The sequence below is a fragment of the Metarhizium album genome (genome assembly GCF_000804445.1).
Source record: "Metarhizium album ARSEF 1941 chromosome Unknown scaffold_6, whole genome shotgun sequence".
Lineage (NCBI taxonomy): Eukaryota > Fungi > Ascomycota > Sordariomycetes > Hypocreales > Clavicipitaceae > Metarhizium > Metarhizium album.
In genome coordinates this window covers 231,865-258,378 of record NW_024467580.1, presented here as the reverse complement: position 1 = coordinate 258,378, position 26,514 = coordinate 231,865, and the positions used below count along the sequence as shown (strand labels likewise).

Here is a 26,514-nt window from a genome sequence, read left to right as displayed (position 1 = left end):
TTGATGACTTGCTGCTGATAATAACATGTACCTCTGCAACCCGCGCATGAATTCCTGCGTTGTGTCCGACACGCACATGTGCATGTCGACCGTACACTGCTGAGACGCCAAACGACCCGGCAGGCCAGATTCATCTTCCCAATGATGGCGTGTAACGACAATTAAACCTGTTTATTTATCCGTCCCGGCATGATGAATCATGCTTTCTAATTCCGTGGAAGCGAATACGCCCCCTTGCTCCGTCCCCATTTTGTCCACCCATCTATCGGTATTGCTCCTCATTTTGGTCATATCACAAAAGGCGAAAAAAAAAAAAAAAGTGGGAGCGGGGGAACACAGATAAACCCCGTACAGAACAAACGACATGTGCATTGCACCTATATCCATGAGGACCTGTTGGGACAAGAAGCATCCTACGCAGCCAAGTGGCCCCTGACGCCTCCCTTTCCGCCGACTTCTCTAGCAGTCACAGTGACGCCGAGATCGGCCAAGACGTTGATGGTGACCTCGACCTTGCCGCCCTTCTTGACGCCCTTGATAGCAGCCTCGGCGAGTAGTTTGCCGAGCTTCCAAATCTTCTCGCGCTTCTCGTCGTCGTCGTCGTCGTCGTCGTCGCCTTCCGAGTCGAAATCGGAGTCGTCGTCCGAGCCCGCCTTGTCGCCGTTGACGGGTTCCTTGGGCTTGGGCTCGGGCTTGGTGACCTTGATGTGGGTGCCGCCTTCGACGATCTTGACGAGGACGTCGCCGCCGTCCCTGGGGGCAGCAATGTGCACGGTGCGGCGGGCGGGAGCCGCCGTCTCGGCCTGCATGACGGGGGTGAAGACCTGCTCGCCGTCCGGGTTGACGGTGACGACGCCGATGGCGTTGGAGATGTGCTTGACGGTCGTGACGGCGGGGTGGGTGGACTGCTCGATGTCGCCGGCCTCGTACTCCTGGATCAGGGAGGCCTGGAGGGCAGCGCCGCGGGCCTGGACCTCGGACGGGTTGACGGCGCCGGCGCTGGTGGCCGGGGCGAGGATCTCGGTGCTCTCGGGGAACGCGGCGCGCAGGTTGTTGGCGACGCGGGGCGTGTGGGACGTGCCGCCGCACAGGATGACCTCGTCGACGTCGAGGACGTCGAGCCCGGCCTTCTTGACGGCTCCCTCGACGAGGCGGGTGAAGCCGTCGAAGACCTTGCGGCCAATCATCTCGTACCGCAGGCGGCTGATGGTGGACGAGAAGTCGAGGCCGTCGGCCAGGCTCTCGACGCTGAACTGGGCGTTTGTCCCCAGCGACAGGGCCTTCTTGGTGGCCTCGGCCTCCAGCCTGAGCTTGGCCAGGCTCCTGGGGTCGGAGCGCGGGTCCGTGGTGTGTTTCTTGATGAACTCCTTTGCGAAGTGGTCCATCAGCACCTGGTCTAGCTGGACGCCGGCGAACTCGTAGTCGTGCGCGGTGGCCAGGACGGTGTACATGCCGCCTCTTGAGGCGACGACGGCGACATCCGAGCGCGTGCCGCCGAGATCGGCAACAACGACAATCTTGTCCTCGACGACGGCCTCGGGGCGAGCGTCGTACGCCAGCATGGCGGCGACCGGGTCGGAAATGAGCTGCAGCACCTCGAGGTCGGCGTCGTTGGCCGCCCTGGTCAGGGCCTCGCGCTGCTTCTCGTCAAAGTTGGTGGGCACAGTGATGACGGCCGACGTCACCTTCTTGCCGAGGTAGTCCGAGGCAGAGGCCGCCAAGCGGCGCAGATAGCGGGTGGCCGCCTCGCCCACAGAGACGTGGGAGGCCTCGCCCTCGGCGTCCTTGTCCTTGACGGCGAAGAAGACGCTGCCGGCATTGTCCTGGGGGTGGGCGGCGGCATGGCAGTGGGTAGGGTCGATGGACTTGAAGCTATTCAGAACCGCCTTGTCAGCACCACGGTCCACGGCTCATCCGTCCCGGTTGCCAAAGGCGTGTACGTACTCCTTGCCCAGGAACTCCCGGAAGTAGGCGATGGAGTTGGACGGGTTGCGGACCAAGAAAGCCTTGGCCTGAGCGCCGTAGTACTCGTCCCCGTCGACGTACGACAGGACGGTGGGAATCTGTCGGTCTGGTGCCCAAGGTCAGTCAGTCTGTGTCGCGGCCAGGCGCCGGCCGCCATTCACTCGGCAAACGTCCAGGTCTCCAGTCCAAGCACCTCCTTTCCCCATCCAAGACACGTACCTCCGTCCTCGTTGGCAATGACCTTGGCCTTGTCGTCGACAGTAAACGCAATCGAACTGTTGGAGTTGCCGAAAGTGATGCCAATAACCACCCGGTCCGCCGGATCGGGACCGGGCCTGGCGCCCCTGCCCTCAGACATCCGGTGCGATGCGAGCGAGCAAGAATCGTGGTCTTGTAAAGAGCGTTTAGAAACCCACCAGCAGACAAAGCGAATCGCGCCTCGTATAAATGCCTGGTGTCTGCCAAGAGAAAAAGGGCCGAGGGGTTCGACGCCGCGTCGAAACAAGTGAAGTTCAAGATTTGCCGTGGCCCAGGCAAAATAACCAAACTAAGTAACTTAATCAGTGGGGTTTTAAACACCCCCCCCCCCCCAAAAAAAAAAAAAAAAAAAAAGCCCCCCGCGCCACGGGTCGCTAAACCGCTTTTGAACGCCCCTCCGTCTCATCGACTTGGTGCCTGACCCGACGCAGCTTCCGTCCTGCAAAGCGCGAAACACGCCTCCAACCACCAGGACCACGGAGTCATGGCCTCGGAACCCGTCTTCGTCCTACCAGGCGACCGCATCTCGCCGGACCTAGTGCCCTCACATCCAAAGAAACCGCTCAGATTGGGGCCGGGCCTGCGGCACGTTCCGCCGAATGACCTTGTGCCCACGCTGGCTGGCCAGTTTGTTGCGGACAGAACCAAGAATGCGATCAGGGTAGAGAATTCACACGGACGGGTAAGCTGCAAGAAGATGAAAAAAAAAAAAAAATACACGACTCATCAACTGTCTGAGCGGAGACGTGGCTAACGGGAATTCATGCTGCTTTAGTACATCCCTCGGGTGGGAGAGCTCGTTATAGGGACGGTTCAGAAGAGCGCCGCGGATGTCTACTACGTCCATCTGTCGGATTACACGGCGCCCGTGTTGCTCCCACAATTGTCATTCGAATCAGCGACCAAGAAGACACGCCCTGTTTTGGCGCCCGGGGCGCTGGTCTACGCGCGCGTCACCATGGCGAATAAGCACATGGATGCAGAGCTGGAGTGTGTTTCGTCGTCGACGGGGAGATCGGATGGATTGGGGCCCTTGGTCGGTGGTATGGTGTTTGACATATCATTAGGCATGGCCAGGCGGCTAATGATGCCCAAGAGCCTGCACGGAGGCAGGATTGTTGCATTAGAAGAGCTGGGCGCTTTGGGTTTGAAATTCGACACTGCCACAGGCCGCAATGGCCGATTCTGGGTTGACAGTGAAAACACAAAGACGATTGTTGCCGTCGGCAGAGCAATTCAAGAAACAGATGAGAAGAGACTAGGCGTAGAAGATCAGAAGAAATTGGTCCGAAAGATAATCAAAGATTTGAGCTGAAGCGCCCTCTCTCTCTCTCTATTGAACCAAGAAACGCCTTCCTTTTGCCACTTGCGCGCACAGGATACTCGTCGCGTGCTTCCATGCATAAACCAAAACGCCACGTAGTCGTCACGTCTGTAATTAGCAAAAGCGCTGCTTTACATCTGCCATGCTCGATCGAAAACTCTCCGTCCAAACGCCCCACTGCTGCTCCAGCAAAGTCCTTTATGCATAGACTCCCAAAACCCCTTTTCATGGTCCTTCCGTTCATGCTGCTTTCCCATTTTTTTGAAAATGATAGACAAAAGTTGGTAGATGCACATAGCTGTAATCAAAGATAATGCAAATCACAAGAAAAGGGCGAGAAAAAGAAAAAGAGGGGGGGAGGGTTTCCGCAGCGAAGCAGAAGTCGATTTTCCGCCGCAAGCCTCTCATCCGAAATGCTCACCTCGAGGGCATATACTTTTGCAATGGCATAGTTCAATATGCCATAATCCATGCGCGAAACTGGTGATGGTCGTAGAACCGTTGCGTCAGAAGTTCCAGTGATTGGTGGTTTGTGTCAATGGTCTGGGCCGACACGCTCTGGGCGTGTATTTTGTGCTGATTGCAAAGTCACGTACCGCCTATATCCTGATCGACTTCTATGGGTTCTGGCAGGTGTTGCTGATCCATATTATGAATTTTAGTCATATGCCGCTTCCAGTTGTCTTTACGAGGGAACGCTTTACCCCCAGACCTGGAATAGTCACACTCTGGAAACGCGCAGTGGAATTTTTTCGTCTTCTCGTGGCGATCATTTATATGCCGTTGCAAGTGCGTCTTGGTTCCAAAGCCCTTGTCACAGTTACGGTAAGGACATTTGTGTTCCTTGATGTGATAGCGCTGGTGATGTCTGCCTCCCGGTTAGCTGCCGCAAATAACAAGGTAGTACATACATTAGTGACATAATCGTCCTGGGCCTCCCTCCTACTTACTTGAGCTTGTGTGGCTGATCAAAAACTTGAATGCAACCAGGCTCGTCGCATCGAAACAGCCCCGTTCTTGGAGATGCTAACCCGAGTTGCGGAGAGGCACTACTGCGGACTTCGGAGCTATTCATTGAACCTGGAGAAGGACTGTCGAACTGTGTTGAAGGGGTATTTTCCGTGGAGGGCCGGGTCGAGTGCGGCCCGTGGTATTGAGTTGATCCGTCCGAGGTACAACTCTCATGTCGGCCATTGTCGGGAACCATGGATGGGCTCAGGTGATTGTGGCTATGCAGCTCAATCATCGGCACATCCATTTCATTCATGACCTGCAACCCCCGAGCAGCGTTTTGACTCGTCGGAGTAGCTGGCTGGGCGGTTTGAGCGTCGTCCGACGGACATAGTACAGACCTCGGCAAAGGAGTAAATGTTGAGAAATGCTCTTGCTCGGCTGAGTCACCAGAGGACGAAAGCCCCGGTGAGGATCCGTATGAGGAGGCATGCAATTGATGCTCAGTTCTGTGCCATACTTCTGACTCTGTTGACGCAGGCATAATATCCATAGGATTCACAGTGCCGGGAGCTGGAAAAATAGGCGGCGAAGGCGATACCCTGAGCACTCTTTCGGGAGGCGCTGGTGGTGATTGCGGCGGGGTCTGAATTGGTGGTTGTGGAGGGTACACGGATGATTCTTTTTTCTCTGGCGGCTGCGTCATGTTGGGGACAAGAGGTGGTGGCATGGATATCGTGGTGGGCGAAAGCTCGTTGGGAGAGTCAGTTGCACGCCCAGACGTGAGTATTTGCCCAAATTCCGTGCCTCGGGGTGCCTGGGATGCGGCAGCTACTTTGTCGTCGCTAGATAGTACCGAAGCAAGAGAGTTTTCGCGGCTTCTCTGATGGCGGAACATGTGCTTGAACTGGCTTCTAAGAGAGGTTCCTAGGGATAATGCCCGAGGCGCTTGCTTGGCAGGCTCTGGCGTTGTGATCATGCCAAACGCCTCGGAGGGTATTGACGGGCTGTAATAATCAGCACTGGTTCCCTTGAGAACACCTGGATTATCATCGTGTGCCGCTGCGGCCGGGGTGTTTTCGAAATAATACGGGAATGGCGTTTTGTCCGCCACATTGTCGTTTAAGAAGTCATCGCCAGTACGATGGCCCTGTTCTCGTCGGGAAGCGTCATCTGTTTGCGCAGACCGCCTCGACGGGCTAGAATTTCCGTCAGACTGTGCGACATGGCCATTCTGGGAGGACCGACCGATGTCCTTGTTGTGAAAGGCGCCAAAGTCACCGCGCGTGACGTGTCCATTCTGCTTGAGTGAATCTGTGGACGAGAGGCGACGCTGTGAGTTCGGATCGTGCCCGGGGCCGCTGAAAGGCTGAGGGAGATGCCCTGGTTCGGCATCAAACTCGGGACGCCGGGCTCGCCTTCGGCGTTTGATTCGATAAAGTACAACGGGATAAAGACAAAAGGCTAACAGTGCCACGGCGACGACAACGCCAACGACGGTTCCTGCAATGGTGCCATGGCTCATGTCTCGTTGATAGACTCTTAGGGCAGGCTCAGCAGCAGCCGCCATGGCCAAGGCAGGTCTCGGACTCAATGACGAAAATTGTGAGATGTCGCGGACAGCACGAGCACGATCAGGTGCCAACGTGCTGACGAGCCAACCGTCTGGAGGATGAGGATGGAGCAGCTGCCCGCATGAGCAGATGGTCGATGCCGATGCCGATGTCGATGTCGATGTCGATGTCGGGGCTCGGGACTCGGGAGGCCGCCGGCGACGGGGTTCAATGTTGGCGCAAAGGCTCGCTCGCTGGGGCCGGCTGAGCAACTGCGCGGCACGCAGCGACCATGTGATGTGAGCGAACGTCGTCTGGACACTGTCAGGCACACATGACGGTATGCAGTTGAGAAGTTGAGAAGTGCCAGGAGAACGAGGTCGGGGAGTAGCAAAGAAGTAGAGGAACGCAAGTGAAGTTGCGAAGCGTAATGGCCAATTGCCGGCAGGAGCAATTCAATGAATGCTGGATACACGGACGCTGAAGGTCCTGCGGCACAAGCCGGCCAAGGCCAGGTACTGCGGAGTACTCCGTACTACCGGGTCAGTAATACCAGTGGCTGGCAGTGGGCACACGCAAGGACTAGGCACCTACAAGGTACAAGCACACTACGTACTTAGGTACCCAGGTGTGCCAGGTCCTAGGATGGATGTCCGCCCATGCCGCTCATTGGTGGCGTCTGAGACATGGAGGCTCCATGCCAGCTGTCCAGGGTGCTTGCGCGTCTGTCTAGTGCGCTAAAGTACGCAGTACAGAGGGGAGTTGGCGCTGTAGCGGAGGAAAACTTATCACCACATTGCTGTGATTTGCTTCATCATGAGCATCAGCATCACCACCGCCACCACCGCCGCCAGCATCATCGTCGCTAGTCGCCCGAAAAATCCAGCTTGCCGCCGTTCGAATCAGTCCAAAGGCCGCGACTACCTACTTAGGTAACGCAAGCGCACATCGTCATCCTCCAGTCACGTGCCCACAATATTGCCACTATCTGCCGTACTTCGCACCGCCACTTGCCCCATTTGCCAAGTCTGGTGGTCTCTCCATGACGTCTTATCATGTGCTGAACCGCTGTTTGCCTCCTCAGTTATAAGCGCTATGTCCCAGGATGGGTCTTGGCGATTCGATCTCAACTCGGGGACCCTTGCAGAAAATCAAGCCTCACATCCAAAGCCCTGGGTTCCCGGGCAACTTGTAAAAATCCAAATCACCCGTCGTCCTCCAATATCCTGGGCCCCCGAGGACTGAGCAAGCCAGCCCCCCATTCCTGAAACTGACTTCAATTTCACATTCCAAAATGCAACTTCTATCTTGAATCTACAAGTCATGTACCGCCTCCACCCCAACAAAAGTCACCGCAAGGACGGGGTGCTGAACCAGCGCCGTCAGTCTAGGGACACGACGAAGCAGCAAAACTCGTCGCAGAATCAGCCTTGTGCATATAAACTAGCCTTCTTCGTTCAAGGGCTCTCCATTCTTGACCACGGGTCGTGACCCTTGCACATGTTTATACAAAGTTATTCTCATCCAGTTCTCATGCTTTGGCTTAACTTCCTGTCAACAAGCTATGACAAACAAGTTCCAACCGCGCCTATATCGTCACAATCCGATCATGAAGCAGTGTATCGTCCCATAGCTGCGATAGGTAGTTGCTTCTACCGAATTTTCTTCCGGGGATATAAGCCATTGCCCTGCGCATCAAGATGATTTCGGCTTGGCGTGCCCTCGTGATGGCAACATTTAAGCGCTTGGGATCGTCCATGAACCCGGCAGTAGTTGTTCTTACCATGTCTAGAAACACCACATCTGCCTCGTTCCCCTGTGCCTTGTCTACTGTCAAGACCTGGGTTCTCCTCTGCCAACTTTCTGGCCATCTCTTCACTGCGGCGTGATACTGCTTTGCTGCGGCGCTGTATGGAGTTGCAATCATGATCTTGCCGCCCGTTCCTCCGTCTCCGAGGCCACGGAATTCATCGTCCTGTAATAGATGCGTTGCCTGGGCAAGAACCCATTGGTGGTGAATGGCGTTCCAATAACTGTCGCGACACTTTTCTTCATTGCTGCCTTCCATATTCACAATAATGCGATTTTCGTCCATGTGTCTATTACCACTGAGGCTTTGGAGGTAAATAGCCAGGCGGGCCACGCTTTCAGGGTATCGAGACGCATCGTCATATCCGGATTTCATATGGCTCTCATAAAACATAGCAGATGGTAGCCTGTGGAGGTTGCCAAAAGCTCGTTTATTAACAAGCAGCTTACTATTGACAGCATTGACGTGGTCAGCCCTGGCCATGGTACTCAACCTCAGTTGCGCGGCAAACGGATTGAACTTCAATCCGATGTATTTCTCGCTCTCCTTTGCATTCTTTACGAACGGCTGCGTTTGCTTCACGTCCCCCGTGAATATCCAAGCCTTGGGCGTAAAGTACGCCAAAGGAATGAGTGTGGTGAGCTCTCTGGCGTGTGAAGCCTCGTCTATGAAGACGATGTCGGGCTTGACAAATTTTGAGAATCGCCCGTATGCTGCGACAGGTGTTGTTGCGATAAAGTCTGTCTGCGCCAAGACGGCACGATATAGCCTCGAGACGTAGCTTCTTAAATGTTTCCAGTTATCTGTGGTCAAGGCTTCGCCACTGTCCATTTTATTCAGTAACTTTTGCAGGCCGAGAAATGCGTCGTCCTTTTTCTGTTCAAAGTATTGCCATGATGCTTGGTCCAAAGTTGGAACCGTGTTATGATCTATTGACACGTTCGTCTGCTTGGAGAGGCCAGCCGTCACGAGAAATCGATTAGTAAAGTCTGGCGCTGAAGAATTGTCCTGATGTTTGGGTGATGGTGATCCGTAAATTTTAGCACTCTGTCGCATTTCCTGTGGCCATCCGTGCATGCGAACGATGCGGAGATCTACGCCCGCTTCCCGGCAAAGCGAGTAGTATCTGCTAGCAGCATCGTCTGCAGCTTTATTGATGTCCACCAGAAACAGGATTGGATTTCGCCTTTTTCGGTGCTTCTTTATTGAACATTGTATCAGACCTGCCAGAATCATGTTCCATTCCGTCTTTCCCGAACCTGGACAGCCGTTGACAAAGTAGAGTCCGTTTGGTATGTGTTTCAGGCCCTCGAAAGCGCTAGAATGATCTTTGTTAAAGGCTTTAAATCGCCGTACAATGGCATCTGGGACTGCATGCTTGGGAAGCTCTGGGTTTCTAAGTTGTGGGAAGTCTTTGTGAAGATCATAAAAGTCTTTCCAACTTGAATGGAAGTTCTGAATCATACGGAACGCTCTTTGCGACTTCACTGTAGGAGATCTAGTCTTCAGACGTTTCTCTTCAGCGAAGAAACGCAAAGCTTCAAGTTCGGCTTCGAAAGTGGCGGTACTGGTGTCCCATTTGATGGTAAGGAGCTGATGTTCGCGTTCTTCAAGAATGATGCGGTCAAAATTGGTGGCTCTACAAGAAATCTGAAAACTTGACATCAGATCCAACTCAACATGGACTCCTTCAGAATTCTTCCAAGATCGTGGCACATCGACTTTATACGCCGCAAAAGTCTTGACTCTAGTATCTTGTATCAATTCAAAGGATTCGAACGGATTTGGAATGCGTGTAGCTGGCATGTGCACCAGAGAGTACTCATCATCTCCATTTTTGACGCTAGAAGCCATGTCTATTTTGAAACGGTCGGTAGTGGTCGGGAAACCACTTGTTTCCAGGTTTTCGGGTGGTTGAACGAGCAGCAGCCATGGCTTAGAGAACGGCGTGATCAAGTTGTTCAGAGGCGTAACCACCCAGCATTTAAATTCCTGCCGCCTTTCATTCCAAAGACGGTGCAAACATCCCTCGTTGTACATTTCAATCTCCGTACCTTGTTTATGACGCCAGACAAATTCATCCTGTATCGGAAATGTATGGAGAGGTACAAGTGCCTGGCTCAGTATTTGTGTTAGCTCACAGGACTTTGTTCTCTACGCCGCCGCAACAAAAACCCACGGTGTCTGGTATTGCCTGAGGCGACAGGGTGTTTTCCGAGTCAGATCTCGATTGTGACATTCTCAATGTGTTGTTGAGTTGCAAAGGAACCTGAGAACGCCCGGAATGGAGAAGGCGTCTGTCAGAACGAGGACAAGGTGCATAGAAAAGGAAGAGAAAAAGAAATATGGTTGATTTGAACCGAATTTGCAACGTAAAGGAGATCAGCAAGTGGCTGCCAGCTGCCAGCAACTGGCCGGCACTTTGCCAAGGATAGCACTTGCTTGCTTAGCTACCTACTTAAGATATCTAGGGACCCCAGGGTAAGGGTTTGATGTTATTTGTCAATGGCCCCTAGATTGTCGTCAATTTCGGTAGAAAAAGAAACGAAAGGAAGACTCCAATATTTACCATGTCTATGATGTTCCTTGCTTCTTTCCCTTTAGTTGTGGCTCGTGCCGGATACAAAGCACATAATCAGCTACACACTCGAAACACAGAATACAGAATACATACTCTGTATTGCAAGTACAGAATGGAAAGAAGTTGTCCTTCACTCATTTGTTTTCCATTTTTTTCTTTTTTTAACTTGATTTGTTTTAATTCGAAAAGTAAGACTCGTCATATAGTTTGCTGCTTGTTAACGTACACCAAGTTCCTTCCTGGCTGGTCCGGGGGAGGCGGCTGAGTACACGAAAATGACGAGAAATTTGCATTGCGTCACCCATCTAGCAGGTTTAGGCTTGTAATTGGTTTACTGTATCAAGTGCTCTTTATAAAATCACAAGAGGTAAAGCAGAAGCTATTACTTTGAACGCCTTTCGACTCCTGCGACACTTGTTCTCCGTTATGCCGCAAAAAGAGCACACATCATGTTCATTCACGATATAAACCACAGCAAATTCCATTACTATCTGACTACGTATCCAGGGCAGTGACTGACTTTTCCCCTCTGCTATACACTGCGGCGAAGCCACGTGGGCCCTCTGGATCGGCTCAAGTGAGGTCTGTGAAAGCATCGTCCCATTGTTGCTGCTTGTCGTGGAAGTGGCGGCGGCTCTACCTGTCTTTGTTCTCTTGCATGCCATGCCTTGAGGGCGGAAATACGACTCGTCCTTGTCCTTGTTTCATCATACCCTCCTAGAAGGGCTTGCAATGTTTACGGTCAGCTTCCAGTACGGCAGGCTGATGATGGGGAATGAATTCGGAGAGTTGTGGACTGTTGGCCTCCGCAGCACATTTATCATTCATCAGGGTCCGGAGAGGCATAAATATGTCTTCTGTGGCCCAAAGGCGTTATTCTGACCGTTGTTCTGGCGTTCGTTTCTTTGGCGCGTTAATATGGCTTCGAATCGAGGAGGAGCAAATTGTCGAGTACGTCGAGCGGTCACAGGTTGGCATCACTAGACGTGGACAGCAAACGAAGACTGTAATTGGGTAGGAAAACGTGGCAAAACGACGGCAGGACCAAAAAAGACACCACCACCGCTGTACTTGGCGGCATTGCAAGATGGGTGATCTAGATTCATCAGCAAACAGCATGACTTTTGCCAGTCTTACCCTGGAGCGAGTGACGTTCGTTCTACGTGTCATCAGCATCGTGTCTCTCCGTCTATCCAAGAGAGGAACCAACATACCTTGAACGCGGCCTTGGCTGCACCCATCGGATCCCGGATCTTGCCGGAAGCACTGGTATGGCGTCTCACGTGCTCCTGCAGCCTCTTGATGAATTGATTGCTGTCCTGCTCCAGATGCTGGCGGCACAGCTTGATATCCTTGATCAGCAGCTCGCACCTGCTCCTTGAGAAGTCCTCCCTCACGACGATTCTCATCATCTTCATTTGCCCCGTCTCGGGGGCCATTGTATACGCAGGGATGACCCAGCCCCTGGAGCGCAGATAGTGCGCCAGGGCGAACTCGTCAAAGTCCTTCTCCTCCGTCTCCCCCTCGTCCTTGCTGGGGAAGCGGAAGGCCACGAGCGGCAGGCCCTGGCTCTGGCCCTCGGACATTATAACGAATCCAAGCTCACGGAGTGCCCCAGCGAGGTAGTCTGCCGTCTTAGTAAGATTGCACATGATGTGGCGGTAGCCAGCTTTGCCAAGTCGGATGAGCTGGTAGTACTGCCCAATGACTTGGGACGCACCCTTGGAGAAGTTGAGCGTGAAGGAGGACTGCTCGGCGCCGAGATAGTTGATGTTGAAAATAAGGTCCTTGGGGAGGTACTCGGGTGAGCGCCATACCACCCAGCCCACGCCAGGATATACAAGACCGTACTGGACACGAGCGTTAGAATCTGCTGGCACAAGACAAGAATGTGGCAGGAAAGGGAAAGGTGCGCGCTCACCTTGTGCCCAGAAACGTTGATGGAAACGACCCTTTCAACTCTAAAGTCCCACTCGAGATGGGGAAGTACAAAAGGCGCCACAAAGCCTCCGCTCGCGGCATCAACATGGATCGGCACATGACTCTTCTTCTTCACCAGCAAGTCGCTGATGGCCTTGACATCCTCGTACGCACCTGTATATGTGGTCCCTAGAATCGCCACAATACCAATCGTATTCTCGTCACACAGCTCAACCGCCTCTTTAGGGTCAATCGTAAACCTCGTCCTTGTACAGTTGACATACTTCTCCTCAATCTCAAAGTAGCGTGCCGCCTTTTCCCAGCACACCTGTACCGCGGAGGACATGATAATGTTGGGATTGTCAATAGGCTTCCCGTGTCGCTGACGTTGCTGCTTCCAGCGACGCTTCATGGCCAGCACGGCAAGCATAATGGCCTCGGAGGAGCCGACAGTCGAAGTGCCAATGGCGGTGTCTTGCGGCGCGTGGAAGAGGTTGGCAATCATGTTGGCGCAGCGGTGATGGATTTCAGCCGTCTGCGGGTATTCCTCGAAGTCGATGAAGTTCTTGGACATGGCTTCCAGCATGAGATCTTCTGCCTCTTTTTCCTGGAAATAATGGTGCTTGTCAGTCGGCGGACTTGGTGCTGTGGTTTGGCGGCTTTTACCATGTACGTTGACACGAAGGAAGCAAGGCTGTTGAAAGTCCGCGTCAGTATCCGTCGTGGGGGTTTTACGAAGAAGGCTTCTACATTTCTATCCGCTTACTTGAGCTTCGGATTATTATCCAGACTGAGCTCGTCCTTGATCATGCGGTACGCAACCTCTGGTGGCATCGACTCATCAGGAATGTCGTCACACGGCAAATCCTGGTCAGCAAAGTGCGATCCGTAGACGTTGGAAAAGTCCTCCGGGGAGTCTGGGGCGTCGTCGGCACGGCGCCGCTTCACTCCAGCCTTCACACCCGGTGCCATTATGAGGTTGATTCGCGTCCTAGTCGGCGGGTGATTTCGGGGCGCGGCATCAATTTCCGCCTGCGAGGCCGGCAATTTTGACCAGAAAACGCTCGTTCTGCGTGCATCAAGTCGCCGTGCGCAAGAATGGCCTCGGACAGAGGACTCGGGCAGAGGGATGGCGCATCGCATTCTTATGTTGAAGCTCGAGAAGCCCCAACAAGCCGCTCGGCTGTGTCGGAACCGTCAACTCGATTCCCGCCAGCCCCAAACGCAGAGTGACGCTCTTGGTAAAGGTTTGCAACCTGATTTGCTCGACCATGCGTGGCGCGGTGCCAACCATGGAAATAGAGTTTCAACTTGTCAACGCGAATTCCAGACCCCCGCACGAATCACATTGCTTCCAGTTGAATGCTCTGGATCTTTGGTCAGTATCCGGAGCTAGTCGATGCCCTGCAGTCTGCAATGATGAAACTTGCTTAAAGTCGGGACGTCCTTGCACCAAGTTTGGCCGGACCACATGGGAGAGGTTTGGATGCGTCCAATACCGCGCTTTATTTATACCCAACACCCTCTGGGCTACGGCAATAGACAAATAAAAAGCTGCAATCACAGTCGGGATGACGATACTTGTGGCACGAATGTCGCATTTTGTCAAGATTCTGCATCTGTTTGCGGGTAGCTTAGTCGCCAGACGTTGGATTGCAACTGCAACAACCAAACCGGACGCTGTCTGATTGCAACAAAAGCATAGACGTAGGACGAGTGAGAGCATTTATTTGGTATCTCAAATGCAGGTAAACAAACATACAAAACGAACCCACCCGTCGGGCAAACAACCCATGGTCCTCTAAACGTATCATGGACCATTGGTAACAGTATCACCATCACGTTCTAGTTTGCTCCCACAAACAAAAGAAGTGGCGGGACGATCTCGCGAGGGGAGTGAAGTTTTGATGGCTTGGACGTGATTTGTAATGCCTTTGGTTTGGCAATATTGGCGAGAAGGAGCTTAGCTCAGCTCTTGGCTTCAGGCCGCGGCACAGGCTGCTGTTGCTGAATCTGTGGTTGAAGCTCATGCATGGGATATTGCTCCTGATGCTGTTGCAGAAGCTGCCGAGGCTGTTGGGGCAGTGATGGCTGCTGAGAGTTTGACTGCTGGGCATTCATGGGAGCTTGGATGCCGCTGTATTGAGAGTAGACGGGCATCGCGGGGCCGTAGACTTCGATCGGACCATCATGTCGCCGGATAGCAACCACGTTCTTGCAGTTGGAGCAGCGGTAGTGGGTGTCTTCGAACCAGCCGGCGAGGCAGGGCACGCAGGTGAGGCAAACGCAGAAGAGGCAGAGGAGGGCACCAACGAGGCTGGGGTCACGGCATTAGCACTGGGCGTTTGGCCACGGCAAGCTGGTCCACGGGATACGTGACATACATTTGCATAGAAGTGCCCTCTCGCTGCACCGTCGTCATCGTGCGTTGACGGCAGAACGGACAGTCAATCCACTGCGGCTGGTTGCCCAGCTGGTTCAAGGGGATGACACTCGCGTGGTTTGCCTTGTCGTAGCTCGGAGGCAGGCCGTGTCCGTTGCTGGGCTGCTGACCAGGCTGAATGCTGTCGTTTGCGACGCCATGGTAGGCTTGCTGTGGTTGCGCAGGAGCAACGTTGGGCTGCTGCTGCTGCTGCTGCTGCTGTGAATCCATCGCGTGTGTGTGTCGGCCTGCTCGCGCGAGCGGGTGGACGGAGCCGTGCAAGCGAGATACAGCGGAAGCGAGAGGACTGGCCCATTGGAAGATGCTGGAGGACGGGCAGCCTCTTTAAATCCGGTCACTCCGCACTCCGTACACGAATTGACGGCTGATCCTTCGCCCGCCCCTGTTGCCTCAAGTCTTAAGTACATGGCAAGAAGTTACAACTTGACTTGCCCAGAGGGAAGGGGCGACACGTTGTGGATCAATTGCCAGCTGCCAAAAACGGCGCCAACCTGCCTCGCCGTATCGCCAGCCTCAACGACCCACCTTTGACAACATACATTCCCTTCTTCTTCTTCTTCTTTTCTTCTCCAATTTCGCCCCTGTTCACTCGGTCCCGGTCTCGCGTCTGGCTTGCTGGTTTCCTTCGGCTGTCTTTCTTTCTCTCTCTCTTTCAGGCTTTTTTCAGTTCGCCTCGTTTCGTCTCTTGTCCTCCACGTGGAACACCCCTGTTCCCGCCGCCACCATTCAGGCTCAACCGCTCAGCAAATACGAGGGCTTCCTTGTCTAAACGTCGGCCCTTTCCTGATGTAGACGTAGCTTCGCAGCCGAGTAGGGGTAGCATGCGGCGTCTGCAGGGCCCTGACGCCGGAGCTCGGATCTCAGGACGAAGGATGTGGACATGGTTGACTGCCCTCCCTTTTTGCTTTTTCAACGGCCACGTCCGACGCGGTCACTGCTGCAGAATCGCCGTGATACAACGCCCCTCGACCTGTGGGAGGTCCATCCGCTTGCTTGTGACGAAGATGCCGTCCCGCTGGATTGGCGACATCATCTGTTTCACGTTGCTGAAATCACAAAGTGGCGAGCTGGCACGGCACAGAGAGGGCTCAGCGAGGACTGTGATGTGACGCGGGGACAGAAACAAGAGCCCATTTTGTGTAAACGTGTAGACCCTGCTTGCCATGGTACCGCCGTGGCCTCAAACAGCAAACTTGGAGACATGTACCAACAATCAGTCTAGTTTGCAGCAGTGCCATGGTTACTGCGGACGACAGTCGGTACGACATTCATCAGTTTCACGCAGCCTACAGACAGGACCTACCTGGGATATATCAACGCGGCCTGCGCCTCGCCATCCAAAGCCGTTCTTGTCCCGTCTCCCCCTTTGTCGCCGTGAACATCTTTGCAAGAAACCCCGGCCTGTCCAGAAATCAACATCCAGTCCACGACATGCATGCCCTCCTGCTGTTCCTCTTACCAGGCATCCTCGGCGCCGCAAATGCCGCTTCAATCATGGACTGCGGTATGTCCCCCACGTCGTCTTCACATCTCGTGCTGCGGGCATCTGACCGGCATCACAAATCCCCAGGAAGCACAGCAAAAGACCTCGAGTTTCACGTCGCAGGATGCGCCGACGCCGACCCCGCCTGTGTCTTCTCGTCGCGCCACAACGCCTCCGTAGAAGCGTCCTTCACCGCTCCGGCCCCCTTCCAAAGCGCAAAGATAGACGCCTCTGCCTCGGTGGGCATCATCCAGCTCGACTTCCCCCTGGAGCCTGCCGAAGCATGCGGGAACTGGGGCCTCCAGTGCCCGGCTCAAGCTGGGTCGCGCCAGACGTTAAAGGTCGAAATCCCGGTGCAGAGTTCCTATCCCAAGATCAAAGTCGGCGTGAAACTACGACTGATTGCTCAGACGGGGGAGACTTTGATTTGCAAATCGTTCCCGGTGAGGATCACGTAGCGACGGGAGGGAGTCGATGGGATATGCTGCGTATTGGAGCAAGTCGTTCGGGATACGTTTGGGCAGTGCAAGTCTGTGGAGAGAGTCTCCTTTCTTGGGGAGACATGGTAATTCAACCTGCAGTTCGGACGATTCGTGCTGGTAGTCTTGTTATGCTGACCTTTGCTTGTATCCATCCGTGCGCTGTTTGTGATGGGACTGAAAGCTCATGGCTCACTGTGACATCCTAGACGCGGGCGGCATTTGGTGCGCTACTCAAGGGTACTTACTACCCGGGTAAGTGATGCTGATGTACGTGTCACTGCTGGAAAGAAGGGTTCGGCTCTATTCATCATTTTAATAATGACTCTATTCTCACGACTTCTACAGAAAGGGGCTTTGCGTGTGACTTCATTATGCTCCTCCAAGTCCAAGTGTCCTGGACCCGATTGGACTCCTAAGCTTCATGCTCCCTGTGCTACATGCATCTTGGTCCGTTCTCCACGGGTCTGAAGAGTGTAGCTTGACTCCGACTAAGCAGCCAATCACTCTCTGACATGGGGCATCGTTGAGCCTCGAAAAAGTCTGATGCCCATGGCAAGTCCACAATGACTTTTTTTTTCGGCGCATATGCGACGGCGGGCCAAGAACCAAGGCGTCGTGGATCGAAGGACCTGTTAATCAGAGTGAAAACGCAGTGCCCAAAGGCTGATTAGGACACAAGCATGTGCCTCATTCGCCCTTGCTGTCGCTTCCAAAATCATCTCCAAAAATCCTCTGCCAGGCAACCTGCAGGGCCATGTCTTCAAAGGCAACGTCCTCATGCCATGGCTTGGTTGTCCACACACTACCAGACTTGTCAACCTTCTCCCAGGGGTTCTCGTCGGGCTCCTCCTTCTCGGCGTCTTCTTCGGATCCCTGTATGTCGCTGTTGGCTCCGCGCTCGTTCATCCCGATGCCGCCCACATACTGCCATTGCGCCATGATGGGCGGCATCGTGCTGTACGCCACGAGTTCCCCCGACATAACCATGTCCATGACAATCAGATCCAATGGACCGTCAAGGTTCCGGGACGTCTTGAGCAGTAGCTTAGCTGCCCCAGTCTGGGTGATGGCATACGCCGTTGTGCAAACGATGCGTCCGGCTTTTCGGATGACCCTCTGCCGGTCGAGCTTTTTGCCGTAAAAGTCCTTGCCCGGCGGCACAGCTGGATCGTGGAAGATTATACTGATGTTTCTGTTATCTCCCGAGTCATGACAGTGGCCTAAACTGAGTACGTCCCAGTGGTCACTTTGCCACAAATCACCCAACGCCTCCTTCCCGCCAATGTCGTCTGTCCAGCGAGGATTGGGAAGTCTAGTCGAATTGATTTCTTTTAGAAATTGGCGGAAATTTTTATTCAGGTTGAGCATGATTTTGCGGATATTCACATCCCAAGTTGCATCCGATTCAAGAATGATGACGGGCGGGAGGTTATTTCTCAGCATGGCTGACCAAATCTGCGAAAATATTAGCAGACATTTTTTTCTTTTTTCTTTTCTTTTCTTTTCCTTTCCTTTCCTTTGTTGTCTTGGTTTGTGAAGAATTGGGATTCCCAAGTGGCCGCTCAACTTACATTCGCATGAGCTCTCCAAGCGCCTTTCTCACCTATTTTCACCAAGTTGGGTGATTTGCTAGGCGGCATACCCGCATCGTTGATCATGTCGGGCTCGATCGCAGGAACCTCCTTCGCCTCTAGACCAGACAGGAAACATTGCAGGGAGAGAGCATCGAGGCGATCATAGCGCCTCTTCATGTTGATGAAGTAAATGCCGCTGAAGCCCAAGGTGCTGTTTCCAGCCGCCTGTCCTGGCGTTCCCGCCGCTCGGTCAGAGGACCGCCACCGGTCGTGGACAGCGGAAAAGTGACGGGCAGGAGTGCGAAAGATCAACAAGACAATACAGGGCAATAGGAGCACGCCCGCTGGAGCAAATGCCCGGTAGAAATTCTTGGGGCTGACTCGCATAGTTTCAGCAGACCTGGGCGCGGCGCCGCTCCGTCGTGAACGACAGCCCAGCTTCAGCTCCGAGCGTGGTTATGCGTATGATCGGCGAGACTTGCTTCTTGAAAAGGCAACACGACGTCCGGTCGAACAGAGTCCTTCACGGCGGTCACTGTCTTGCTTGAAACTAGGAGGGCTGTTGGAGACGGACACGGCCATGACGGGAGTACCGAGTAGATGAAGATGGACGCGGCGAACCTCATCTCTGAGACTTGAGACCAAGCTGCTGGAACGACGGGCAGAGCGATCCTGAATGCCACCAATGCCGCCATGAATTACGTTGAGAAATAGCACATGGCAAACCGTTAAGGGCTGGGTTCGAAGCAGAGGGAAATGAATCATGCATTGTTGAGCTGTCTTGTCTAAGCTCGAAAAATCATCGAGGAGCCAGAAATGTGTTGAGATGTCTTGTCTAGGCTGCCAAAATGGCCGAGGAGACCAGGAATTTGGCAAGGACTAGCGCGTGACTTGTCGGCGAACGTGGTGAGACTGTGAGATGTGTGTCAGGGTTCCTTGGATTTGCCGATTGATTGAATATTAAATTTTATTAATATTAATAGTGGGTATTTGGCGATGATGATAATACGAGTCAGCACAATTGCCATTGGCTCCAATCTACAGTACCGGATACCCTGAGGACCCTGAGGAATTAAGAGCGTCAAGGGATATATATATGCCTTTGACTGTGTTAAGGTGCCGCCCAGGTATCGAGATCAGGGCTCAGCCAATGAAAAGCCGTAAATTAGAAGGTATGTAAGCCCTACCAGAAATAATATCATAGTAGAAGTACTAGCAATCCTGCAAGGTATAAGGATATGGAAGGTTTGGTAGATGACCCTTTTGTACCTATCGAAGAAGAGTAGGGCAGGTATCTGACTGGCACCTCAACACGATCAAAGGGACGGGAAATGCTCCAGGAGTACTTTTCCCTGCGCAGGAAAAGTCGACTTGTTGTCTGTAGAGTATGCTCTAGGGTCAATATCGTTCCTCCAGGAAAAGGAAAAGGCCTCGCGCATGCCCAAGTAGGGTAGAAAAGCGTTGCTGGACTCTTAGATGATTGAGCTTGATTACCCAGGAAAGGGAAAAACAACAACTCTGTCGTCCACTACCTAGTTGGAAGACCACGTCAATACTGTGACAATGGCGCTTGGAGTAAAGACTGAGGTTCATAAGTAGTATCTAGGTCAAAGATCCTTGGCTCCGCAATCTAAAAAACCTGACCAACTAGGGCTATGTACAACAAGATGCCTGTGTGTGTGTCCTGACCAAGATGACTGAGGCTTCCAGGGCTGATGCCCCGAGCCCTGTTGGCCCCTTTATGAGTGGCCTACGGGGGGGCATCGTGATAGCTGCAACCTTTGTGCATTGCAGCAATCATGTACGTGGTTGAGGCTAGGCATTCAGTCCGCCGAAGCCTCAACTACCAAGGTAGCTTCCACGGGGCAGGCGCGAATATAAGTTGAGCGGTTTCTCGATGGTGCGCCAACAGTTACACAGGGAACTGGATTCTTGCCCGGCTTGCTTTCGTCGGGAACCAGGCCGTCTCCGTCACCACCGTTCCTTTGTCTCTGGAACTATTTCAATTATACAACGCCAAGGCCACGACCTGGCCTTTTACGTCTCCTGGTGGATGAGGACATGCTTCCCCGACGTCTCGGGCCCGGACACCCGGCAATGAAGCTTGCAAAAGTAGCAGGGACCCAGGTACCTACGTGGTACGGAGTAGCTTATCAGACTGTGCGTCCGGATGGATTTGGAAGGTGCAACCAGACGGGTATACGAGTAGGTGGTAAGTACTTCGCAGTACATAGTACAAAGTACAAACCTTGGGACTTTCCTTACGTACTCCGTGCTTGAGATCAAAGTCAAGTGCCCACCCCCGCAACTGGGCAGGCGGGCGTAAAGACATGTGGGAGCACAGATCGATGGGGGAATGGGGACGTTGACATGAGACATGGATACAACCCTCAGGTACGGCGGCATGCAGTATTACATCACTCGGCTGCAGCGGAGACTGACGTTTGGCCTAGTTTGATGCAAATAGACTACGTACTATTTCATCTTCCAAGTTCTATCCCGATTCCCGACCACCACCGCCACCACCACCACCACCACCACAACAACATCAACAGCCCGAGCTCCAAATCTATAGCAGGAACAATCGTCTCTAGAAACATCAAGTCCGCGCTCGGCACAGGGTAATTTCAACACGCGCGGGTGGCGGGGGAGGCCCAAAAGGAAAAGAAAAAGCAAAAGGGGCCCAAGCCATGCGCAATCAACATACAAGTCTTGTTGCCTTGCGTCAGACTACCCAACTAGGTCTGCTTGCTGCGTGACACCGTTTGTCTGAAGAATTCACTCCGGTCAGGCTGCCTGCCACCCCTTGCATGCTCCACGGTGACTGCCACGCCTCCGGAGGAAACATCTCGGTCTCTCCCATGTTGTGTTGGGCGAGATCTGTGTCGTATAGTGTGGTTTGTTGGTTGTATAGTCCTGTCTGGGAAGCGGGGAACAAGCGTCCTTCCTCTTTCCCCCACTTCAAGCACGTCTTCTTCCTTCATAAGGCTTTGCAACCTTGCAAGCCACTGGCAGGTTGAAGTGTTTCCTCTCTTCCTCGAAGCCCACCCGATCTGGCGAGCTCGCAACCAATCCCTCCAGACAGGGGTTGATCTCTCGGCGCCAAAAGCCAAGAAATGCCCCTTCCCACCGTCTCCGCAACCCTCGTCAGCTCGTACAAAAGAAAGTCCCAGAAGACGTTGAGAGAGTTCAGCATAACGCAGCTCCAGCGCGATGACAGCATGGCGCCAGCTCTCGCTTTCTGCCCATTCGCTGGACAGGGCAGCGGCAACGCCAAGATCCACGTCATGCTGCCTGACGGCGCCGAGGAGACGGCCGACGTACAGGATTTGCACCCTGCTTGGTACCGAGCACACGATTGGCATCGGCCCCTAAAAGCCATGCTGGGCAAACCGACAGCTGGCTTGGCACCACTGCATTCCTAGTCGGTAATCTAAACCATGTTCAAGTCACCGTCAAAGAGTATATTGGCATGAACAGCCGCGATGTCTTGGTGCGTGACAAAAGGGTCCCTCGCTGGCCGTGGTGTCAAGTCGTCTTCTCCTTTACAAGCTGTTTGAGGTGATGCCATGAGTGCAAGATCTCAGAAAAAATTCCGTCCATCTAGGTTCTGGTCCGTCTTTATCGACTTTGTTGTTGTTGTCAGCAATGACAACAGAGTTTCGATCAACACGCTAGCTGTCTCAACAGTGTGGTGCTTTTCATCAGCGCGCCAGGGTCAAGCTCATCGATTTTGGAAGGGCCATCTCGATAGAGAGCTGATGATTGCGAAACCTGGGTGCTGTCCGGGCCACAGCTCGATAACGACGTTGCCTTAGATGGAAGTCCTAATGGTGCTCTTTTCGAGAACTCGGGATGCCGGAGCCGAATATATACGTCTGCAAGCTGTGGTAAGGGCACTACGTAGCCTCGGTAGTTCTGTCGAAAATCCGACTCCAAATGTCTGTCTTCAAAAGCCCAAGGTTTTCAGATTTTGGTCCCGTGTAAAGCCCCTATGGATGCGAGCCCAGTCGAACTCTTGGAGAATGGGAAGGCATCAAATTTTGGTATTAGGATGGATGGTCGTGTTGGGGGAAACCTATCTGTAGAGACAGCGTAACATGGGGTCCATGATATCGCTAAATCCATGGACGAATTTGTAGCGGTGAAGAGGGACGAAGGGCTTCACTGCATCGTGGCCAGTTCGACATCCATTTTCTCATCAATTCATGAACGTATTGAAATTTGAGCAACCCACGCGTCCGAGTTTTCGAACCGGACCAGGGCAAAATTCTCCTCAGCGGCTTTATCACTCGTGAGTCGTGACGGCGTTCTCCATTGGGTCGGGCCAAGGAATTTGTCGCGAAAATGACGGTGTTGTAGCCAGCTGGCAATGCCTTGGATACATTGACCGGGGCGGCGTAGCTATGTGCTCCTTGAATGAACGTTGACGAAACATTTCAAACATGTTTCGATGTTTGTTGGTTTTCGATGTGGCAAGTTCAACAGAGCCGCCGGTACCTACGTAGGTACCTGCTTAAGTACCTACCTAGAAGTAGTTAGTAGGTATGTTCCTAGTACTTGAGTGCCTGGTCGTACCGGAGGTAGGCACATGAGTGGGGCGACTTGGCCGTTGCCCAGTGCTCACTGCTTGCATCCTGCCTCCCACTTTACACGCTGGCTCTTGTAGTTAATTGCTTCTTCTACCAACGTCACACTGTTGGCTGTTCAAGTCCATCCTTCATTTTGTATCAAAACATTCTCCAACTGGCCGCTGCAGGGGCGGAAATGGGAAAGAAGATAAACGCCTCGCGGTTCTATCTCGAATACAAGGGCCACACCATCTCGGACGTCACCGCCTTCCGCGAAACCATCATCTCGCAACGACCCACGGCACCCATTGTATATCTGGCGGGCGATTCGTCGCTCGACAACAAGTACTGGCTTCCATCCAGCTCTCCTGGCGGCGAGCCTTTGCCCGCCGAAGTTCCAGAAATATACAAGTTCGCCCTCGAGCCGCCCCATCCAAAGCCTGATGTCGCTTTCTGGCTCAATCATTTCCTGGGCAGCCGAGCCACGGCGCTCAATCTCGCCGTCGAAGCCTCCCTGCTTCGGGAGCGAGACGGGGACCTCCTAGCGCATGACACGTTCATCAGAGATCACATCCGTGCCGACGACTTTCTCGTCGTATCAGTAGGCGCCAATGATATCGCCATGAGACCCAACCTGTCCACCATATGCCACATGCTGCTGCTTGCATGGCTGACACCGACGTCTCGGGTCCGAAATGGCACGGCCTGTGCGCTTCGCTACTTTGTCAACATGTTCAAGACGCAGGTTGAGAAGTATGTGTGCAAGCTGGTGGAAAAGCACAAACCCCGCGCTGTCATCGTTTGTATGATTTACTTTCCTCTCGAGGCACAGGCAGCGAACCAGCCAAGCTGGGCGGATATTTCTCTCGGGGCCCTGGGCTACAACCGATGGCCCGGCCGGCTGCAGGCAGCAATCACCACCATGTATGAAGTCGCGACAAAGAAGGTTCGGATCCCTGGCGTGTCCGTGATTCCACTATCCTTGTCTGAGGCTTTGGATGGGAAACTTGGCGGAGACTACGTCGAGAGGGTGGAGCCGAGTGTGGAGGGCGGTCGCAAGATGGCATCTCGACTGGCTGCCATTATCGACCCGTTGCTCGAAACTGTCGAGTAACAAAGTGCAAGGGGCTGGTTCTTAGCTGTGCACTACCACTGCATACCCAGGTGTACACATGTAGTCTTTGTTCTACCAAAAACGCACGGAAGGCCGACCAGAGAAACTTGCCCATGCACTTTGGACGGAATGGGGGAAGTAAACGTGGTAGGACCAAAGGAGCCAGTTCCAACTTGGCGACGCCTTCTTCCTGGCACGGCCACATGTTCCTTTGGCTTTACAGCCAAACAAACCTTAATGTTGGAAGTTTTGCCCATGTCGGGCTGCAAGAAGGGGCCAATACAAAGTGTGTACTGTGTCTTTATTGTACAATGTATATGAAATTCGAGCTCAGACGACAACCAACCCCAGTTCGGCATCCATGCGCATCATAGTTATGGCTATCCTACAGCCTGCCCCGTTTTCGACTACTAGCCTCTGCATTGCAGAGGCAATAAGACAGATCAGCCGCTATCGATCATCAAACCCAGAACGCTAGCTCATCTCCACACCTCAGATAAGACAATGCGTAGCGAGTCGCGGCGGCCGGTCAGCCGATAATGGTGACTGTATCGCAAGCATGGTACAGCATGATGTATCACGGTATCCGGCGGCATGGACGTTTGATAACTGCCTAGACAGATATAAGAACTGTCCGCGTTCCGTGGCATTACTTTGCGAAACCCTAAATGTTAGGGTCAAGGTCACAAAATCGCCGCCTGCTGTCCCAGTTGTCTTGTAGAAGACATCATGGCGAGATGGAAGTCCATCGTGTCGCCGATGCCGTCACCTGACGTGCCAGGGCTTGAGTCTGTCGACATCTCGGACAAGGCAATGGAGCGTCGCATCGTCCGCAAGCAAGATCTTCGGATTCTGCCGTGGGTATGTCTCACATATCTTCTTAGTACGTCCGTCCATCTCGATCCGTCTTGGTCATCCCATCTTCACACATAGGCAAAAGCTGATCAAATGTGAGTAAAGACTACTTGGACAGAGTCAACTTGGGCAATGCCCGAACGCTCAACAACGATACGCCAGAAAACAACATGGTAACGCAGCTCAACCTCACAGGTCAGCGGTACAATGTTGCCGTGGCCCTCTTTTTCGTCCCATACGTCCTCATGGAGTTTCCTTCCAACATTTTGTTGAAGTACTTCTCCCCCAGCCGCTGGATTGCCCGCATCATGGTGAGCTGGGGCATCATCACCATTTGCACGGCCGCCGTCACAACCTACGGCGGCCTTCTGGCTGTCCGCATGGCCCTGGGTCTTGCTGAGGCAGGCTTCTTCCCCGGAATAATGATGTACCTGTGTTTCTGGTACAGGCCCGAGGAGCGCGCAACCCGAATGGCCATATTTGCAACCTCAGTTTCCGTCGCGGGCACCTTTGGGGGTCTGCTCGCTACGGTGATTTCGTTTCTCAACAAAAAGGCTGGACTGTCCGGCTGGCAGTGGCTTTTCATGCTCGAGGGGATACCGGCTGTAATTGCCGGGATCATGGTGTGGTTTTGGCTCCCCGACTATCCTCAGACGTCTGCGTGGCTGACGCCTGAAGAGCGAGCGTTTGCTGTGAAACGTCTTGGGCCGCATGCACCATCCATGAAGGACAAGCATTGGGACAGCCATGTGACAAAGAAAACCGTGGTTGACCCCTGGTTTTGGCTATTCGCGGCACACTACTTTCTCATGACGAACTCGCTGAATGCTTTTGGTTATTTTGCCCCGACCATCGTGGCAGCGTTAGGATACAAGGGTTACCAAGCCCAGCTTATGACGGTGCCGCCAAACGTGGTGGCCATGATAATCGTCATTGGGGTTTGTCTTCATAGCGACAAAACGAGAGAGCGGCCGCGACACATTCTCGGGGCTTTGGCATTCCTTGCGACGGGATATCTGCTGCTGGCTGTCGTCTCGCAGCGAGGCGTTCGGTATTTCGCAGTGTGCATTATTGCTTGCACAAATGCGGCGGTTCTGCCTTTTGTTGCGGTAAGTCCATTCTCTGATTTCAGCAGATGGACGGGGAAAGAAAGACAAAAACTGGTGGCCGGCTGAAAACTAACGACATGGACGAGACAGTACCGAACGGCCACGGTACAAGGCTCAACAGCGACTGCACTTGCGACTGGCGGAATGATTGCCATCGCCAACTGTGGAGGCGTATCGGCACCGTTTCTTTTCCCCAGCGGCGACTCTCCAATGTACAGCAAGGGCAACTGGACCATTTTTGGCTTTCTCGTTTCCGCGGCTCTCCTGACCATCTGGATGTGGTACGCCCTGGGCAGTCATGCTGGGTATAGGATCGGTGAACGACATGGCCAAAGAAACATGGAGGTTTTGGATGCGGTACCTTGTGATTCCGACGACAGCATGAATAAGGCATTTGGGATTTCCAAGCCGAATCAAGTGGATGACTAGGCGCTGATTCGTACTCGTTTGCCTGGGTGTCTTGGGGCTATCAGACTCAAGTTAAGCATGACAGATCGACTATCGGCCGGGACGATGGGCAT

General features: G+C 53.4%; 10 protein-coding genes across 10 annotated transcripts; 4 read left to right on the top strand and 6 right to left on the bottom strand.

The window, feature by feature from the left end:
- Positions 1–413: 413 nt before the first annotated feature.
- Positions 414–2,323, bottom strand: MAM_03210 (heat shock 70 kd protein cognate 1; the record flags this gene model as incomplete). The annotated part of the gene is made up of 3 exons (XM_040822009.1): positions 414–1,872; positions 1,945–2,071; positions 2,185–2,323. The coding sequence occupies 3 exons, from the start codon at positions 2,321–2,323 to the stop codon at positions 414–416; spliced, it is 1,725 nt and encodes a 574-aa protein (XP_040679814.1).
- A 384-nt stretch (positions 2,324–2,707) lies between these two features.
- On the top strand, positions 2,708–3,538 carry MAM_03209 (uncharacterized protein; the record flags this gene model as incomplete). The annotated part of the gene is made up of 2 exons (XM_040822008.1): positions 2,708–2,905; positions 2,999–3,538. The coding sequence occupies 2 exons, from the start codon at positions 2,708–2,710 to the stop codon at positions 3,536–3,538; spliced, it is 738 nt and encodes a 245-aa protein (XP_040679813.1).
- A 597-nt stretch (positions 3,539–4,135) lies between these two features.
- MAM_03208 (Zinc finger transcription factor ace1) lies at positions 4,136–6,068 on the bottom strand (the record flags this gene model as incomplete). Its single annotated transcript, XM_040822007.1, has 2 exons — positions 4,136–4,415; positions 4,498–6,068. The coding sequence occupies 2 exons, from the start codon at positions 6,066–6,068 to the stop codon at positions 4,136–4,138; spliced, it is 1,851 nt and encodes a 616-aa protein (XP_040679812.1).
- A 1,571-nt stretch (positions 6,069–7,639) lies between these two features.
- On the bottom strand, positions 7,640–9,715 carry MAM_03207 (uncharacterized protein; the record flags this gene model as incomplete). The annotated part of the gene is made up of 1 exon (XM_040822006.1): positions 7,640–9,715. The coding sequence occupies one exon, from the start codon at positions 9,713–9,715 to the stop codon at positions 7,640–7,642; it is 2,076 nt and encodes a 691-aa protein (XP_040679811.1).
- A 1,707-nt stretch (positions 9,716–11,422) lies between these two features.
- On the bottom strand, positions 11,423–13,334 carry MAM_03206 (glutamate decarboxylase; the record flags this gene model as incomplete). Its single annotated transcript, XM_040822005.1, has 6 exons — positions 11,423–11,538; positions 11,580–11,601; positions 11,657–12,292; positions 12,364–12,969; positions 13,029–13,056; positions 13,129–13,334. The coding sequence occupies 6 exons, from the start codon at positions 13,332–13,334 to the stop codon at positions 11,423–11,425; spliced, it is 1,614 nt and encodes a 537-aa protein (XP_040679810.1).
- Positions 13,335–14,330: 996 nt separating this feature from the next.
- Positions 14,331–15,015, bottom strand: MAM_03205 (LPS-induced tumor necrosis factor alpha factor; the record flags this gene model as incomplete). Its single annotated transcript, XM_040822004.1, has 2 exons — positions 14,331–14,679; positions 14,747–15,015. The coding sequence occupies 2 exons, from the start codon at positions 15,013–15,015 to the stop codon at positions 14,331–14,333; spliced, it is 618 nt and encodes a 205-aa protein (XP_040679809.1).
- Positions 15,016–16,041: 1,026 nt separating this feature from the next.
- Positions 16,042–16,746, top strand: MAM_03204 (Npc2-like protein; the record flags this gene model as incomplete). The annotated part of the gene is made up of 2 exons (XM_040822003.1): positions 16,042–16,309; positions 16,376–16,746. 2 exons carry the CDS (start codon positions 16,042–16,044, stop codon positions 16,744–16,746), a joined length of 639 nt encoding a protein of 212 aa, XP_040679808.1.
- A 711-nt stretch (positions 16,747–17,457) lies between these two features.
- Positions 17,458–18,731, bottom strand: MAM_03203 (Glycosyl transferase, family 25; the record flags this gene model as incomplete). The annotated part of the gene is made up of 2 exons (XM_040822002.1): positions 17,458–18,225; positions 18,342–18,731. 2 exons carry the CDS (start codon positions 18,729–18,731, stop codon positions 17,458–17,460), a joined length of 1,158 nt encoding a protein of 385 aa, XP_040679807.1.
- A 4,380-nt stretch (positions 18,732–23,111) lies between these two features.
- Positions 23,112–24,029, top strand: MAM_03202 (uncharacterized protein; the record flags this gene model as incomplete). Its single annotated transcript, XM_040822001.1, has 1 exon — positions 23,112–24,029. The coding sequence occupies one exon, from the start codon at positions 23,112–23,114 to the stop codon at positions 24,027–24,029; it is 918 nt and encodes a 305-aa protein (XP_040679806.1).
- A 729-nt stretch (positions 24,030–24,758) lies between these two features.
- On the top strand, positions 24,759–26,422 carry MAM_03201 (MFS transporter; the record flags this gene model as incomplete). The annotated part of the gene is made up of 3 exons (XM_040822000.1): positions 24,759–24,912; positions 24,990–25,993; positions 26,084–26,422. 3 exons carry the CDS (start codon positions 24,759–24,761, stop codon positions 26,420–26,422), a joined length of 1,497 nt encoding a protein of 498 aa, XP_040679805.1.
- Positions 26,423–26,514: the final 92 nt, after the last annotated feature.